Source organism: Muntiacus reevesi, chromosome 14, assembly GCF_963930625.1.
Source record: "Muntiacus reevesi chromosome 14, mMunRee1.1, whole genome shotgun sequence".
Classification (NCBI taxonomy): domain Eukaryota; kingdom Metazoa; phylum Chordata; class Mammalia; order Artiodactyla; family Cervidae; genus Muntiacus; species Muntiacus reevesi.
In genome coordinates, this window is record NC_089262.1 from 32,348,241 (window position 1) to 32,364,240 (window position 16,000).

The 16,000-nt window shown below is 35.1% G+C and overlaps 1 protein-coding gene across 3 annotated transcripts in view; it reads left to right on the forward strand.

Moving 5' to 3' along the window:
- Nucleotides 1-9,558, forward strand: part of NIPBL (NIPBL cohesin loading factor) — a 195,769-nt gene extending 186,211 nt beyond the window's left edge. For 2 of the 3 annotated variants that reach the window (XM_065905642.1, XM_065905644.1), the window contains 5 exons: nucleotides 2,377-2,523; nucleotides 4,269-4,543; nucleotides 6,398-6,572; nucleotides 7,820-8,008; nucleotides 8,570-9,558. In XM_065905642.1, coding sequence (XP_065761714.1) covers nucleotides 2,377-2,523; nucleotides 4,269-4,543; nucleotides 6,398-6,572; nucleotides 7,820-8,008; nucleotides 8,570-8,935 — 1,152 coding nt within the window. In that variant the 3' untranslated portion in view covers nucleotides 8,936-9,558. Of the gene's footprint in view, nucleotides 1-2,376; nucleotides 2,524-4,268; nucleotides 4,544-6,397; nucleotides 6,573-7,819; nucleotides 8,050-8,569 lie in introns of all 3 variants that reach the window. The other variant, XM_065905643.1, reaches the window with a different exon arrangement.
- The last annotated feature ends 6,442 nt before the right edge of the window (nucleotides 9,559-16,000 follow it).

A 16,000-nucleotide genomic window follows, 5' to 3' on the forward strand; every position in this document is an offset into this window, starting at 1 on the left:
ATTTTAGAAACACTTGGAATATAATTTAATCATCATCAGGGCTGTCATCAATATTAAGTTTTCACTGTGTGTAAGAGGTTTAGATAGGAGTACATAATGATATGATAAGATGCTCTTGTCATCATTGGATCTTACCTCTTGTAAGATAGCGGTTAAAGTTAGTCTGAGTCTAAGTATAGTCTGAGTCCCAAATGGTTTGTATCTGTATTGCCCTAGGCTTTCTCTTCTTCCTGCACTTCATTCCTACATGATTTCGTTGCTTGCTGTATGTCATTAACTGGATGCTCTGTCACCCAGCATGTGACATGCTAAATTGGATATCTAGGTTTCATAATATAGTGCTTTCTTCTGACTACCTCCAACAGAAGATGTCAGAGGAGGAACAAATTACTGAAGACATAGGGGGATAAGATGGATCTACTATTTAAGGCAGAGCAGGTGTAAAAACATAAATAAAGATACAAAGATAAGAATGGGTGGGGAATAATGAATAAATTCATTAATTAATTAGACCAGCAAGGTCATAGTGAGGCATGGTTTATGGAGGATCTTAAAGATACTGTAAAATTATTGAAAGTTGTTAAATACAGTGATGAGGACATGTGACAACAAACATTTTAGGAACACAAATTTTTTAGCATTGTGTTCACACTGAAGGTAATAAGGTTGTTATGATGAGAGTTGGAAGAAAAAGAATGGATGGAAGGAAAGAAGAAACACTGAGGAAGGAATAAATTATATGAGACATTGTAAGAATAGTCAAAGGATAACTGGAATATTTTTGTCCTGTTGTTCAGTACCCTAGTCGTATCCACCTCTTTGCAGCCCCATGGACTGCAGATGCCAGGCCTCTCTGTCCCTCACCATCTCCCGAAGTTTGCCCAAGTCCATGTCCATTGCATCGGTGATGCCATGCAGCCATCTCACCCTTTGATGCCCTCTTCTTCTGCCCCCAATCTTTCCCAGCATCAGGGACTTTTCCAATGAATCAGCTGTTCACATCAGATGGGCAAAATCCTGAGATTTAAGCTTCAGCATCAGTCCTCCCAATGAATGTTTAGAGATGATTTCCCTTAAGATTGACTGGTTTGATCTCCTTGCAGTCTGAGGGACTCTCAGGACTCCTAAGCACGCAAAAAGTAGAATGTTGCTAAAAGCAGTTTGAAAAGGAGTTGGTTTGAGAAAGAAATAGGAGAGGAATAGTCAAAGATCTAGGAAGAGAAAACTAAGGAAAAAGGTTTCAGGGAGGTGAGGGTGGTTGTCTGTATTTTCCCAACTTTAACATGTAGATATTGATACATATTTAAAAATAAAAAATAGAGTGGGAATTTGATGAATACTAATAGCAAGTTCATTCCATCTGTCCTTTGGGATTTTTGTTGTTTGCTACCACTGATATGGCATTTTATGTTGTTTGGGCAGCAGGGAGATGGTAGGAAGGTGTGTTTGTGGGGGGGATTTTAGGGAAGCATTTGGCCATGCTTCAGGCAATGCAGAATCTTAGTTCCCCAAACAGGGATTAAACCCCTGCCCCTTACAGTGGAAGCATGGTGTCTTAACCATGAAACACCCTGGGAAATACCAGGAAGTAGTGTTTTTAATTGCCTGTTTTTTCTTTTTTTTTTTAAAAAGCTATAAATATTTTTAAAGGAATTTAAATATTAACATGTCTTTCTGTTTATATTCTGTATGATCATGAAGTTCTGAAAAAAAGTCTCTGTTACTTCTTTTAAAAGCAAACAACTATTAGTAACCATAATTTACCAATATCAAAGTTTTTATGGTATGAATCTTTGGCAGATTGACTCTAATATTTTAAATTATACACACACAGGAAACTGACAATTGTTTTAAGAGTACATGAACTTGGATTTTTTTTAACCCACATGTTAGAACTATGATTATTACCTCTGAACTTTTGAAGACAAAATAACTGTGTGTAACTGATCTCTCCATATGGGTTAAACTTTTAGAGGCACAATGATAAGTAATCATGAATTCATATGTGTACTTTCTGATGTAGTATGGGTTTATCATAAAGACTCTATATACTCTATAAGAAAACTTCAGGGCTTCCACTTGGGAGCACTGAAAAAACATTCACCTCTTCCCTTTTTAAGGTACCATGGTTTAAGTCGTTAGGAAATCTCTTAAAATGGATTTAAGATTATTCTATAAAATCCATTTCTTTAAAAAAAAAAAAAAATCCATTTCTTTTCTGCTTCCTCCTTCTTCTTCCTTCTTTCTCTCCCTGTCCCTTCCTTTCTGAAACATTAACTGAGGTGAAAGTACCCTGTAATATTTTTTCTAAAAAGGTTTTTATGATGGATTTCTGGATTATCTACTAAACATGTACTATTTTTTTTTAATGTACAGAAAACGGAAGTGAATATGCTCTTGTATATAGCAGACAATCTAGCCTGTTTTCCATACCAGACACAGGAAGAGCCGCTGTTTATAATGCATCATATAGACATTACACTCTCTGTTTCTGGTAGTAACCTACTGCAGTCATTCAAGGAGGTAAGTTACACACATTGCTTTTCTTAGTACATCTTTCAATGCAGGCACACTCTTTTCACTGTTTTGTTTCTCATTGTTCTTTTTATTGTTTTCACAGGTATATAAAATCTTTATAAATAAACTAAATAGTTTTTATAAATATTTTATAAATAAATATAAATATTTTATAAATAAATAAACTAAATAGTGCTTGAGTTGGAGAGAGGAAATGAGTTGCCATTTCATTTCCATTAAGAAAGTTCTTAAAACCATTTCATTCCAGATCATTTAGGTAGAATTTATGCATGCATATACTTAACGTGCATGCACACGTGTGCACGCACACACACACACACACACACACGCAAGCATGCATACATGGATTGTTCTGTTGATAAGTCATCCCATGTCTTTATCTCTCCCACTTTAAGCACTGACCTTAAATGCTTAGTGTCCATTTAAACCCCATTTAAAAACACCTTGCTCTTTTATAAATCTGAAAATACTATAGATAACAGTAGTACACTTGAAGAGATACAGGTATGAATATAAATGGCTTACCTACAAGGAACACAGAAAATTTATGCTGTTGATTTCCTTATCCCTGAACACCAGAATCATAATGAAGTTGGTATATTGTATGCCCAAAATCTTTACTAAGTTTTTTGTTGTGAACTTTGTATCTTTTCTTTCATGGTTTTTAAGAAGAAAATATAGTTGGTTTAATTGTAAAAGCACCTGGTGTAGCCCTGGGAATACAGTAGGTGCACTCAGTAATTTACATTCTTTGTAAATTAGTTGGAATATTTTCATGCACCTGATGATACAAGTAAATATTCTCATTTTACAGTTTTGTTGTGCCCAAAACTCAGCCTGGTCAAACTCATAAATCAGGGAGATTATTTTAATACCTAAGAGTTAGAATTACAGAAGTATCTGAACCCTTGCTACTTGAAGTGCAGACCAGAACCAGTAGCACCAGCCTCACCTGAGAGCTTGTTGGACCTGTAGAACCTTAGGCCCCACCCTAGACCTGCTGACACAATGTTTTCTTTGTTAATAAAATGCCTAGGTGTTTAATATGCACTTTCAAGTTTAAGAGGTTAATAATTTCCCAGGAACTTGATCCATCATGTTACCTTATTTTACTTCACTAACTGTTGTAAATATACTTGTACATGTTTCTCCTGTTTTATTTCTTAAGTTATATTTTGAATATTGCTTTGTAATCTGATCTTTTCCACCTCTGGAAACCAGTTGGCTTTGTTTCTTTTTAAAAGCTAACAGTTTCGTAAAGTACAAAGAAACAATTTAATTTTTTAAGAAAAACTGCATGTTATCTTGCTGAAAAGTTCTTAAATGGGAAAGTTTAAAAGAAGGTGGGGGGATTAAAGACCTATTATATTTTCCTCAGTTAAATTATGATTACTTTTCCTCTAATGGCTTACCTGTATATCAAATTGTTACTTCTATAATTTATCTTTCATTGCTATCGTATAAGAAAATTCTTTTCCTTGGAATGATATTCCAGAAGGGTTTAGGGAGGGTGGCACAGTAGTTGGAGGAGTGGATTTTATTTAGTCTTGGAACATTATTTTCTCCCTAAGGGTTACATCCCCAGTTGTTTACAGAATGTCAGAGAGTTCTGATATATGAAACACTAAATTGTGGATACTTTTGAAGCTGTTGAAGGGAGCATATGTATAGTTGTTAGTGGTATTTTCATTTTATATTTTTCAGACATAATAATTTCCTCTTTTTTTCAGTCTATGGTAAAAGACAAAAGGAAAGAGAGAAAATCATCTCCTGGTAAGGAAAATGAGTCAAGTGAGAGTGAAGAAGAAGTCTCTAGGCCTCGAAAGTCGCGGAAACGTGTAGATTCGGATTCAGATTCGGATTCAGAAGATGATATAAATTCGGTGATGAAATGTTTGCCAGAAAATTCAGCGCCTTTAATTGAGTTTGCTAATGTCTCCCAGGGTATTTTATTGCTTCTGATGTTAAAACAACATTTGAAGAATCTCTGTGGATTTTCTGATAGGTAAGCGGTGAAAGAAAAACTTGCTGTCTTCAAATAATGAAGAAATATGAAACCCAGTTTTGGTTGCATGCTGAATATTAAAAATGCTCCTTTTTTTATCAAAAGGAGTTTGTTCCTTTTAACTGCTATATAGTGTTTTTGTTGTATAATATACCATAATTTGTACATTCTGTTATTAAAGAGTGGAAAGCTATTTTCTTCTAATTGGAGATAATGCATCATAAATTAAAAGACTTATTATGTTGGCTCCCCTGAAAAAGATATTAGAGAATTAGGCTAACCTTAAAAATAGATGGCAGAAAAAAAAAAAATAGATGGCAGAGACTTTCCTGGTGGTCCACTGGCTAAGACTCTGCACTCCCAATGCAGGGGGCCTGGGTTTGATCCTTTGTCGGGGAACTAGATCCCACATGCACAACTAAGACCCAGAACAGCAAAATAAATGAAATCCATAAAAGTAAATATTAAAAAAGATGAAAAATTCAAATTTCTAAAGAGCTATGAGTGAAGAATAAACAGATGCAGACCAGCTAGGCTAAGTTCTAACAGGATCCAGTAGTCTTTAATGTACACTATCAAGGTAAGAGATAGAAAAGTACTAATAACTTTGAATGTGCTGTAATTTTACTCATCATCAGTCACTACACTGCCTATACCCATGGAATTTTGGATATTTTTCACATTCATTGAGGCTTTAAATGTTCATAGGGACAGATAATGAAATGGGTAAAGTGGATCTGGGTAGGTCATTGACAAAATGAAAAAAACATGTTTGGGATTCAGATATTCATCAGCTTGTTGCCATGGGAGAAAGTGGGAACAGTGTGGCCAGAGCTTCTATTTTTTCAAGGGAAGCTAGAAAATCCAGATTTTAATGAGAAATACCCTGATGTTAAATGTTGGCAACTGTAGGACATACTGTGTTATATTGTACTTCACAGATACTGCATTTTATACAAATTGAAGGTTTGTGGCTGTCTCACATCTTGCAAGTCTCTTGGCTCCATTTTTCCAACAGCATTTGTTCCCTTTGTGCCTGTCACATTTTGTAGTTATTCAACAATATTTAAATATTTTTCATTATTATTTTTATGGTGGTCTTTGATCAGTCATATTTGATGCTACAATTGCCAAAAGATTACAATTCACTGAAGACTCATGATACTATTTAGCAATAAAGTATTTTTTAATTAAGATATGTACATTGTTTTTCAACATAATGCTGGTGCACACTTTAAATAGACTATAATATGGTATAAATGTAACCTTTATATTCATTGGGAAACAAAAAAATTGATGTGGTTCACTTTATTGCAATAATTGTTTTATTGCAGTGGTCTGGAACCACACCTGTAATGTCTCCAAGGTATTCCTGTAATTCAAAATAATTTAAAACCTTGTAAAGTCTTGGGGCAGTGCTAAGGAGGTGGAAAGATTTTGAAAAAGAGTTGTTAATAATATGAAGCAGGTTTGTAGACAGTCATTCTGGCCGTGTTGAGAATGAAAAATCTTAGAAGAAGGTAAACCAGTTAGGTAGTACTGAGTAATTATATTAAAACTGTCCTACAGTCACAATCATGGTACTAAAAAATAGACATGAGAAACTACTTTCATTTAAATGATGCCTTGATTCAAGACAAGTACTGAGGAAAACAAGAGAATATTACTCTTTAATCTTTGATTTTGTGTCTTTACTTCCCTTTTTAAAATTATATTTATTTTGTATACAGTTTTACTGGTTGAACTCTGTATGACAAAGTTTAGTTGTAAGTAAATAAAACTTAACTAGAATCCACTTAAATGTAAATGTCTGGAAAAAATTTTTACATTAATGGTTTTATTTTCCTAAAACAGTAAAATTCAGAAATATTCTCCATCTGAATCTGCAAAAGTGTATGATAAAGCGATAAACCGGAAAACAGGAGTTCATTTTCATCCCAAACAAACACTGGACTTCCTGCGGAGTGATATGGCTAATTCCAAAATCACTGAAGATGTGAAGAGGAGTATAGTAAAACAGTACCTAGATGTGAGTAGTAAAACCAAAATATACTTCATTTTGATAATGACTTTTTTGAATGTAAGTACTTTAGAGAGGGCTACCCTCTTTAGCCATTTCTGTTCCTCTTCCATCTGGCAACCAATATCATAACTTTTTCATGTTTTCTTACAGAAGAAGTACAAGTATATATACACACACACACATATGTGTATATATGTATGTATATACCTATTTAACAAGTGTGTATGTGAGTGTATTAATTATGCTTTTAAAATGTCTTTAAGAATAGGCAAATGCAGGGAATTCCCTGGTGGTCCAGTGGTTAGGACTCCACACCTTCACTGCTGAGGGCTCAGGGTTCAATCCCTGGTCAGGGAACTTAGATCCTGAAAGCCATGTGGCACAGCTGGGGAAAAAAAATAAGGGGGCAGACTCAGAGAGACAGAAAATAGAACTGAAGTTTACTAGGGCCAGTGGGAAGGGAGGAATGGGGAGTATTAAATGGGTACAGATTGAGTTTCTTTTGGGAATGATGTAAAAGTCTTAGAAATAATAGTAGTGATGGTTGTGCAACATTATGAATATACTTCATGTCAATGAATTAAGCACTTTAAAGTGGTAAATTTTCTGTTATATAATTTTACCACAATAAAATTTTTTAATGTTTAAAAAAATGTTTTCCAAGATTGTCCTAAAAAGTAAAAATAAAGTCTTTAAATTTAATCTACTTAAAGCTGGTAGTCGAATATAACTAATTATGATTTTCTTGACTAAGAATGTAAGCTACACAATGGTTTTCATGTTATTCATAGACTGCAAACTTTATACTTTAAATTTAGCATTTATTTTAGTTCTTTTAAATTGTTTGACATCTTTCATTTATTCTTATATCCTCTTGGTGGAGAGCAGATGGAGCAGAAAATGTTTAAATGTCTGTCAGTAATTAGTAATCGACTGGCTGCTTGATAATTTGGATCAGGGTCAGGGACATCTTGCTTATAGGCAAAATCTGATCAACTGCCTGTTGGTGTAAAATAAAGTTTTATTGAAACAGCTATGTGCATTTGTTTCTGTATTACATTTTAGCCTGCAGAGCCAAAAATACTTCCAGTCTGGCTTTTTACAAAAAAAAACATTTTCCAGCACTCAAGTTGGGCAGTAGCTAAAGTCTCTTTCACCAATATCAAACCACTGCCATGGAAAATATTTAGAAATTTGACAGACTTGTTTGAAATGTTTACCTCAAATTCTAAGTTAATATCTAATTTTTGTAGTTCAAACTTCTCATGGAACATCTGGACCCTGATGAAGAGGAGGAAGAAGGGGAGGTGTCCGCCAGCACAAATGCTCGAAACAAAGCAATTACCTCGCTGCTTGGAGGAGGCAGCCCTAAAAATAATGCAGCAGCAGAGACAGAAGATGATGAAAGTGATGGGGAGGATAGAGGAGGAGGCACTTCAGGGGTGAGGCGGAGGAGGAGTCAACGTATTTCGCAGCGTATTACGTAAAATGATTTTTATGTGCTTATATATGTCAGTCTATTCAATGTACACCAAGTAATGTAATACTTATGAGAGAAAACATTTTGTAGATAGAAATTCTCTACTTATCCATTTATACATCTTTTTGTAGAAAGTTTAACATAAAAGACAATAAAAAAGAAAAAACAGAAATGAGATTTATCCAGCATAAAGGGTTATTAATTTTTCTTTGGATTGTATTAATGTGTGTTATCCTTTTTTATTGTTGCTAAATTTTATGTAGCTTTATGGTTCATATGTATATATAATTTTATATATCAATAAGAGTAAAGACACGGGTACAAATTAAGAGATACATGGTTTTACAAATATATGTTAACCCCTTGGCGCTGGCGGTCACGGTGCGTCTCATTGCCGGCAATGGAAGTGTGCTGGGAAATCCCAACTCCCGGCGTCAAGGGATTAAAAGCAATAAAAACAATAATTTCACTAAAATTATTTTGTGTAACACTTGGTCTTTTTTCCCCCCTCCCAATGTTTTAGTCATTGAGAAGGTCAAAACGAAATTCAGACTCTACGGAGTTGGCAGCACAGATGAATGAAAGTGTTGACGTCATGGATGTCATCGCTATTTGCTGTCCAAAGTACAAAGATCGACCACAAATTGCAAGAGTAGTACAGAAAACCAGCAGTGGCTTCAGTGTTCAGTGGATGGCAGGCTCCTACAGCGGCTCCTGGACTGAGGCTAAGCGCCGCGATGGCCGCAAACTGGTGCCTTGGGTAGACACTATTAAAGAGTCAGACATTATTTACAAAAAAATTGCTCTAACGAGTGCTAATAAGCTGACTAATAAAGTTGTTCAGACTTTACGATCCCTGTATGCCGCCAAGGATGGGACTTCCAGCTAATGAATTTGTACATGCAGCCAAATTTACAGGAGTTTTTTTTAAAGGCAGAAAAACTTGAATATCAACATTCTGGCAAAAAAAAAAAAAAATCAGTTTTATGAAGAGTAAGAATGGAACCTGGGATGCAGGAACAAAAGAAGGAAATGTTGGGCAAACATTTTTGTGGGAGCTCCCTTCGCTGTTGTGCAGCAGAAACAGATTCTCAGTTCATTTTTACTCCCACTGTATTATAGTTTAACAAAAATTGTTTATATCTTGGAAAAAAAAAACTTTCTGTTTAAAAATAAACAAGTGAATGTTGGAAATTAGTCTGTTAATGTTCTTAATAAAGTGTTCTTGGAGTTTAACCTAGCAGCGGATGGCTTTCTTTAGCTTAGCCCAGTTTCCAGGGAAGCATTGTTTTTTCCAGGCTGTAAAATGGCAGAATCTCCTGGATATATAATTTATTCTGTTGGGGGAAAAAAAAAAAAAGCATGCAGTATCTATGACCTATCTGCAGAAGGAGTTTTTGTAAATGTAGATTTTGATGTATTAGGTCACCCTGAAAACAATACAAGAAAAGGGATCCCCAGACTACCTGGTGGAGCGAATACTGCAATAAATTTTTTTACTTCTCTTTGTTACTTGTCTGTTTCCATTTGAATTTCTTATTGTAAAGATCTGTTTAAATCCATTTATATTATTTTGCAGTCTTTTATGTAAAATTTATTATATCACTGGTTTTCAAGACAAAACATAAAATATTGTTTATACAGTTTGTATAGGCTGACTTCTGAATAATTGGTATCTATTATTTTCATTCCCATAAGAGGGTGTAAACAATTAACTCCAGGGTTTTATTGTATCCTGCAATATTTAGTATTAACTATATATGATTTAGCACTGTGCCAAACACATTTTCAAGAGTACATTTTGATATAAAAAGAAACTATAGTTTGTTCCTTGTATGCTTCAATTTCTTTCTAGTGATGTCATGATGGTAATATTTATTTTTTAAACCTCGGGGGGGGTGGGAAAGTTACAGTTTGGGGGAAAGGTAACAGTCATGCTATTTTGGGAAACTAGCATTTCTCTTAGTTAAAATTATGCCATGTGTTATTTTCAAAATAGAATTGAGATGACTATGACACTTCATAATAACATTACATTTTTCATGAGTTATTTTTTAATGCTGAAAAAGGAGTAATTTTACTAGTTGAGATGTTTATTCGTTTTCTATTCTAAATGTTTTATACATCTTTGGGGAGCAGTTGTCATTTATTTGTTTGTTATTACAGATGGGGAGGTGGGTATTTAATTAGTTGATTTGCATAGTTGATGCTCAGAAATAGTAATGCCTAAAATTTACAGAGGATGAGGTCTGTTTCAGATTTAAATCTTTTTAAAATATGTACTATTTTTTAAGTCAGCTTTTTAAAACTGACCTCTAGAATGTTAAGTTTTATGAAATTGGCCAATAAATGAAGATACTCAATTTGTGAGGAAGAGTGACATTGCCATAAAATACCTTTTTGTGAACTCCTATTAAACCACTATGAAAATAACTTTACAGGATCTATTTCCTATGTGGAATTATTTCAGAACATTTTTTTGAAGGAAATGTTTTCTCATTCTTTTTCTTGCACTTAATTGCGTGTTTCCTCTTCCTTTTTACTGTGAACTATGTGGGACAAAACTAGATTGGGTTCCCCCCCCACTTTGGAGTTTTATCAGCAATAGATTAAGGTGACTTTTGAAAACAATAATGATACACCAATAAAAGTAAAATACCAGTTAGGAAAAATTGATAGAATATAAAGTCCAGCCTCTAGATTTCTAAGACTGGAGCTGTGAATTTAAAAAGCCAGTTTTGAATGCTGATGTTTAATGATGCATGCTGTCTTTTAATTTCTTTCAACACTCTGGTAGTTAAACGTGTTATCCCCATTTTGTAGATAAGAAAAACTGAGGCACAACAGGATTCAGTAATCTGCTTTTAAGTGTTTAATAGGCATTTAAATTTAGCATTGGAGCAATTGCATCTCACTACTCTATGCTGATTGCTCATCAGCATTAAAGATGATCCTTTTTGAAAGTGAACCATTTCTTAAAGGATGCTTGGAGTATACATATACTTAGGGATCCTTATTTACCCCAGTTAACCTCAGTTGGTCATAGATGAATTGCTGTGTTTAGGAGTTTTCCATATATTCTAAACTTCAGTATTTGAACTATTAATTAAAGCAAATGTTGTTGTAACTTGGAGCTTCCCAGGTGACTCAGTGGTAAAGAATCTGCCTGCCAATGCCGAATATGTGTCAACTTATCAAACCTTCACTTTTTACATTAATATGAAACCTAGTCTTTTCTTACTTAAATTATCTAGTAATATTCTGATAAAGAATGGGTATTTAAAAAACAAATTCATACGGAAGTACAGATACAGTAAATAGAATTTAGTAATCTCTAGTAGAAGAAATTCTGAACTCTTAGGGGAAAGTAGTATATAGCTTACTCAGTTAATATGTCGAGTATTTGAATTGTTAGCAGGTAACTGAAGCACACAGCAGTTTTTAACAACTGTAGTCCATTTCCTGAAGACAGGTAAGTCAAGCTTTTTTGTCCAATGTTGATTCCATGACCAGGAAGCAAATTTATCCTGTGTTCATTTAGAAAGTGAACTTATCCAAGAAAGTATATGGTTCTCCCTCCCCATACACCATGTTTAGTTACATAAAGTACTCGTCTTTGTCACTATCTTAATGTCTAGGTGGTCTGCATCTTCAGAACTATTGATATCAATCAGAATAAGATGACTTGTGCAAATATAAGATGCATCAGATTACCCATTTGAAATAATTTGGAACATTTGATAAGTTTTGCTCTATAAAAGTTCTATTTATTTGAACCTTTCGCTAAGTTTGCCTTGCTCATTCTAAAACTAAAGTTTAACTTACATAATTTTTCATCAAAGGTATTAATTATACAAATGATGTGAATTTTTTTTTAATGGCACTGTCCTGTTGGTCCCATTTGAGTATAAATTTGGTATGATAGAAAGGTCACTGCCCAAATTCCAGTTTGTATAGTTTGTTGACCAAGTGGTCATAAAATCCTCATGTTTTGCATTACAGCCAAGCAAAAACCACCACTCTTCCTTCCTTCTTAAGACCAGCTGTGTATGGTTCCATTGCTCAGAGTGATGCCATATGCACACAATTTTAACATAATTTTTTAAAACTTTTAATTTTTGTTATAGAAACATCATGCACTTATCACTCAGTGTCAGTCGGTTCTGAATTTCTGATCAAGCTTGTTTGACCTCTACCTGTATACTCCTCTCCCTCATTTTTCTGAAGTAAATCCCAGGCATCATGTTACTTCACCTGTAAAGATATCTTTAAATACCAAATAACTTTTGACCTCAAATTTCCGGTAACTTTTCAGTTTTCTCAAAAAATTTTTTTGTCTTAATGTTTCTTCATCTGTCTTTTACTCTGCAATTTTTTTATGATGAAACTTGTTTGTCCTTGGATACTTAAGAAAATAGTTAATTCTAAATAAGTTATTTTCTGCTTTTTAATCCTTTTGCTTACCTGAATTTATTGTAGGCTTGAGAGGCATTGTCTCTCATTCAAACTTGCGCCTGCATAACTAGAACAGAGGTCCCATCACAGAGATAATGAACAAGGAGATAGGTCTAGTTTTCAGAAAGGTGGTGATAAACATCCTTTGCATTTTAGTTAGCAAATGCCAAGCAGGCAACTGGAGATGAAGACCTGAAGGAAGGAAACAAGTTTAAATAGATAACAGAGGATACTCTGGGATTAACAGCTCCTCTGTTAGCCAGAAACTTTATACTAATTATTGCTTGAAATAAATGGATTCACAGGCTATGTTATTGCGGTTCAATCGCTCAGTCATGTTCGACTGTGCAACCCCATGGACTGCAGCACGCTAGACTTCCCTGTCCTTCACCATCTCCCAGAATTTGCTCAAACCCATGTCCATTGAGTTGATGATGCCATTCAACCATCTCATCCTCTGTCACCCCCTTCTCTTGCCTCCAGTCTTTCCCAGGTCTTTTCCAATGAGTTAGTTCTTTGCATCAGGTGACCAAAGTATTGGAGCTTCAGCATCAGTCCTTCAAATGAATATTCAGGGTTGATTTCCTTTAGGATTGACTGGCTTTATCTCCCTGCTGTCCAAGGGACTCTCAAAGAGTCCTCCAGCACCACAGTTTGAAAGCATAAATTCTTCAGCACTCACCCATCTTTGTGGTCCAACTTGCACATCTGTACATGACCACTGCAAAAACCATAACTTTGACTAGATGGACATTTGTCCACAAAATGATGTCTCTGCTTTTTAATATGCTGTCTAGGTTTGTTGTAGCTTTTCTTCCAAGGACCAATGAAGTGTAAAAGTCACTCAGTTGTGTCCGACTCTTTGTGACCCCCATGGACTATACAGACCATGGAATTCTCTAGGCCAGAATATTGGAGTCAAGTGTTTTAATTTTGTGGCTGCAGTCACTCCTCGGTGATTTTGGAGCCCAAGAAAATAGTCTGTCACTGTTTCTGTTTTTTTCTGCATCTGTTTGCCATGAAGTGATGGGACTGGATGTCATGATCCTTGCTTTTTGAATGTTGAGTTCTAAGCCAGCCTTTTCACTCTTCTTTCACCTTTGTCAAGAGGCTCTTTTAGTTCCTCTTTCTTTTTTGCTGTTAGGATGATGCTATCTACATATCTGAGGTTATTTATATTTCTCCCAGCAATCATGATTCCAGCTTGTGATTGATCCAACCCGGCATCTCGCATGATGTACTCTGCATGTAAGTTAAATAAGCAGGGTGACAATATACAGCCTTGACATACTCCTTTCCCAACTTGGAACCAGTCTGCTCATGTCCGGTCCTAACTGTTGCTTCTTGACCTGCATACACGTTTCTTAACAGGCAGGTAAGGCGGTCTGGTATTCCCAGCTCTTGAAGAATTTTCCACAGTTTATTTTGATCACCAGTTAAAGGCTTTAGCATAGTCAATGAAGCAGAAGTAGATGTTCTTCTGGAATTCCCTTTTTCTATGATCCAGTGGATGTTGATAATTTGATCTCTGGTTCCTCTGTCTTTTCTAAATGTACCCTAAACATCTGGAAATTCTCAGTTCACATTCTGTTGAAGCCTTGCTTGAAGGATTTTGAGCATTACCATGCTAGCTGTGAAATGAGTACAATTGTGTAGTAGTTTGAACATTCTTTGGCATCACCTTTCTTTGGGATTGGAATGAAAACTGACCTTCAGCCCCGTGGTCACTGCTGAGTTTTCCAAATTTGCTGATATACTGAGCACTTTTAACAGTATCATCTTTTAGGATTTGAAATAGCTCAGCTGGAGTTCTATCACCTCCACTAGCTTTGTAGTAATGCTTCCTAAGGCCCACTTGACTTCACACTCCAGGATGTCTGGCTCTAGGTGAGTGACCACACCATTGTTTGTTTGTTTTGTGTAAAAGAATAAAAAGTATATTTTCCTATATAATTGAAAGACATTACAGTTATTGCTGAATGGAATTTTGTCTCTGTGTTTGTATTTGTGACTTTTTTCAGTCATTGTTTAATCTCAGTTATACAGAGTCTTAGAAATGAAAAGTTATTTTTGTGTTAATTTGTCAAGTAGTTCTAAGGTCTTCATATCTGACATTAGCCTTTTTCTACTAATATGTGTCAGTGTAAGTTTTGCTTGATCATAACTCACCTAGAATTATAATTTAGGCTTCTCCTAATTAGATTTAGATTGTGGAACAAAGAAAAAGAAAACTAATTATAGTCTCCATTTGCCATAAAAGCTAAAATGAACAGTGAATCTGCACATTTCTTAGTTTTAAAAATATATAGTTATACAATATGAAGGATCTGAGAATCCTTTAAATGTTCTTAACCACTTTGTAATTCATAAACTTCTTTGAGAAGAACGTGATGAAAACCATGAACTCTCCTTAGAAAACTGAACAAATTAACATCCGAATTTGTGCATGCAATTTCTAAGAATTCATGGTCATCCCACCTAGGTCTATGTACAAATGCCCTGACTTGAAAATCCACAGATTATAAATTTGAAGATCTTTCTATTTCAAATTCTTCTTTTTAAGAAGGTGAAATTGAAACTCAAAGAGGCGATGTGATATCTATAAGCTACATACCTGCTTAAAGCCAACTGTGAGCAACACTTGGGGCCCTTATTTCCCAGATCAGATAATGAGAAAGATTTCATCTGTAACGTCATTCTTCTGTCACCCAGTAAGATCTAAATGTAGGCTTCTTGATGATTAATAACTTTTGAGATGCCTACCATCCTGCTAGGTAAATGGATATAGTAAGTTGTAATATTTTATGTGTTCTGTTTTTAATTATTTTTTACATTACCTGGCATGATGCAGAAGACTAAAACTTGGATTGGTGAGAAGTCAGAAAACACAGTCTGAAGCCATGTGTGTTTGAAGTTTCGTAAATAAAATCACTTAGCTAGGTTATGTGGGAACCTGAAGTGTGAGTATCACAGGGTGTTGATAGTAAAATATCAAAAGATGAAGTTATAGAAATAGAGATAAGTATACAATTTTGAGAATTTAAATGTGTAGGCAGTGGAAGGACCTCAAGCTAGGGACTATTAAAAGCTCATTCTGGCTGCTACTAGAGGATAGATTTGAGGGTGTCAAGAAGAGGACATGCATGCAATATCCTCTCAGTGACGGTGAGAGCCTGAACTAGGACAATGATGGCAGTAGGGATAAAGAAGGCTGGAGAATGCAGATGTATTCAGGAACAAAAACAGCAAAACTCAACAGTTGACTGATGAGGTAAAGACAGCCATCTGGAATAGCTGTCAGGTTCTGTACTTTAGATGACTAGGTTGATTTTAAATATGTTGTAAGTGAGTGCCTATCAGATGTTCAGGTGATGTCCAGAAGGTGGGAACATACACAAGCAGGACACTTTCAGGGGAAAGTTTGGGCAGGGGCTACGTTTGGCATTCATCAGCCACATGAGTTACAGTAAGCAGTGCACAGTCATATAAGATGCAACAA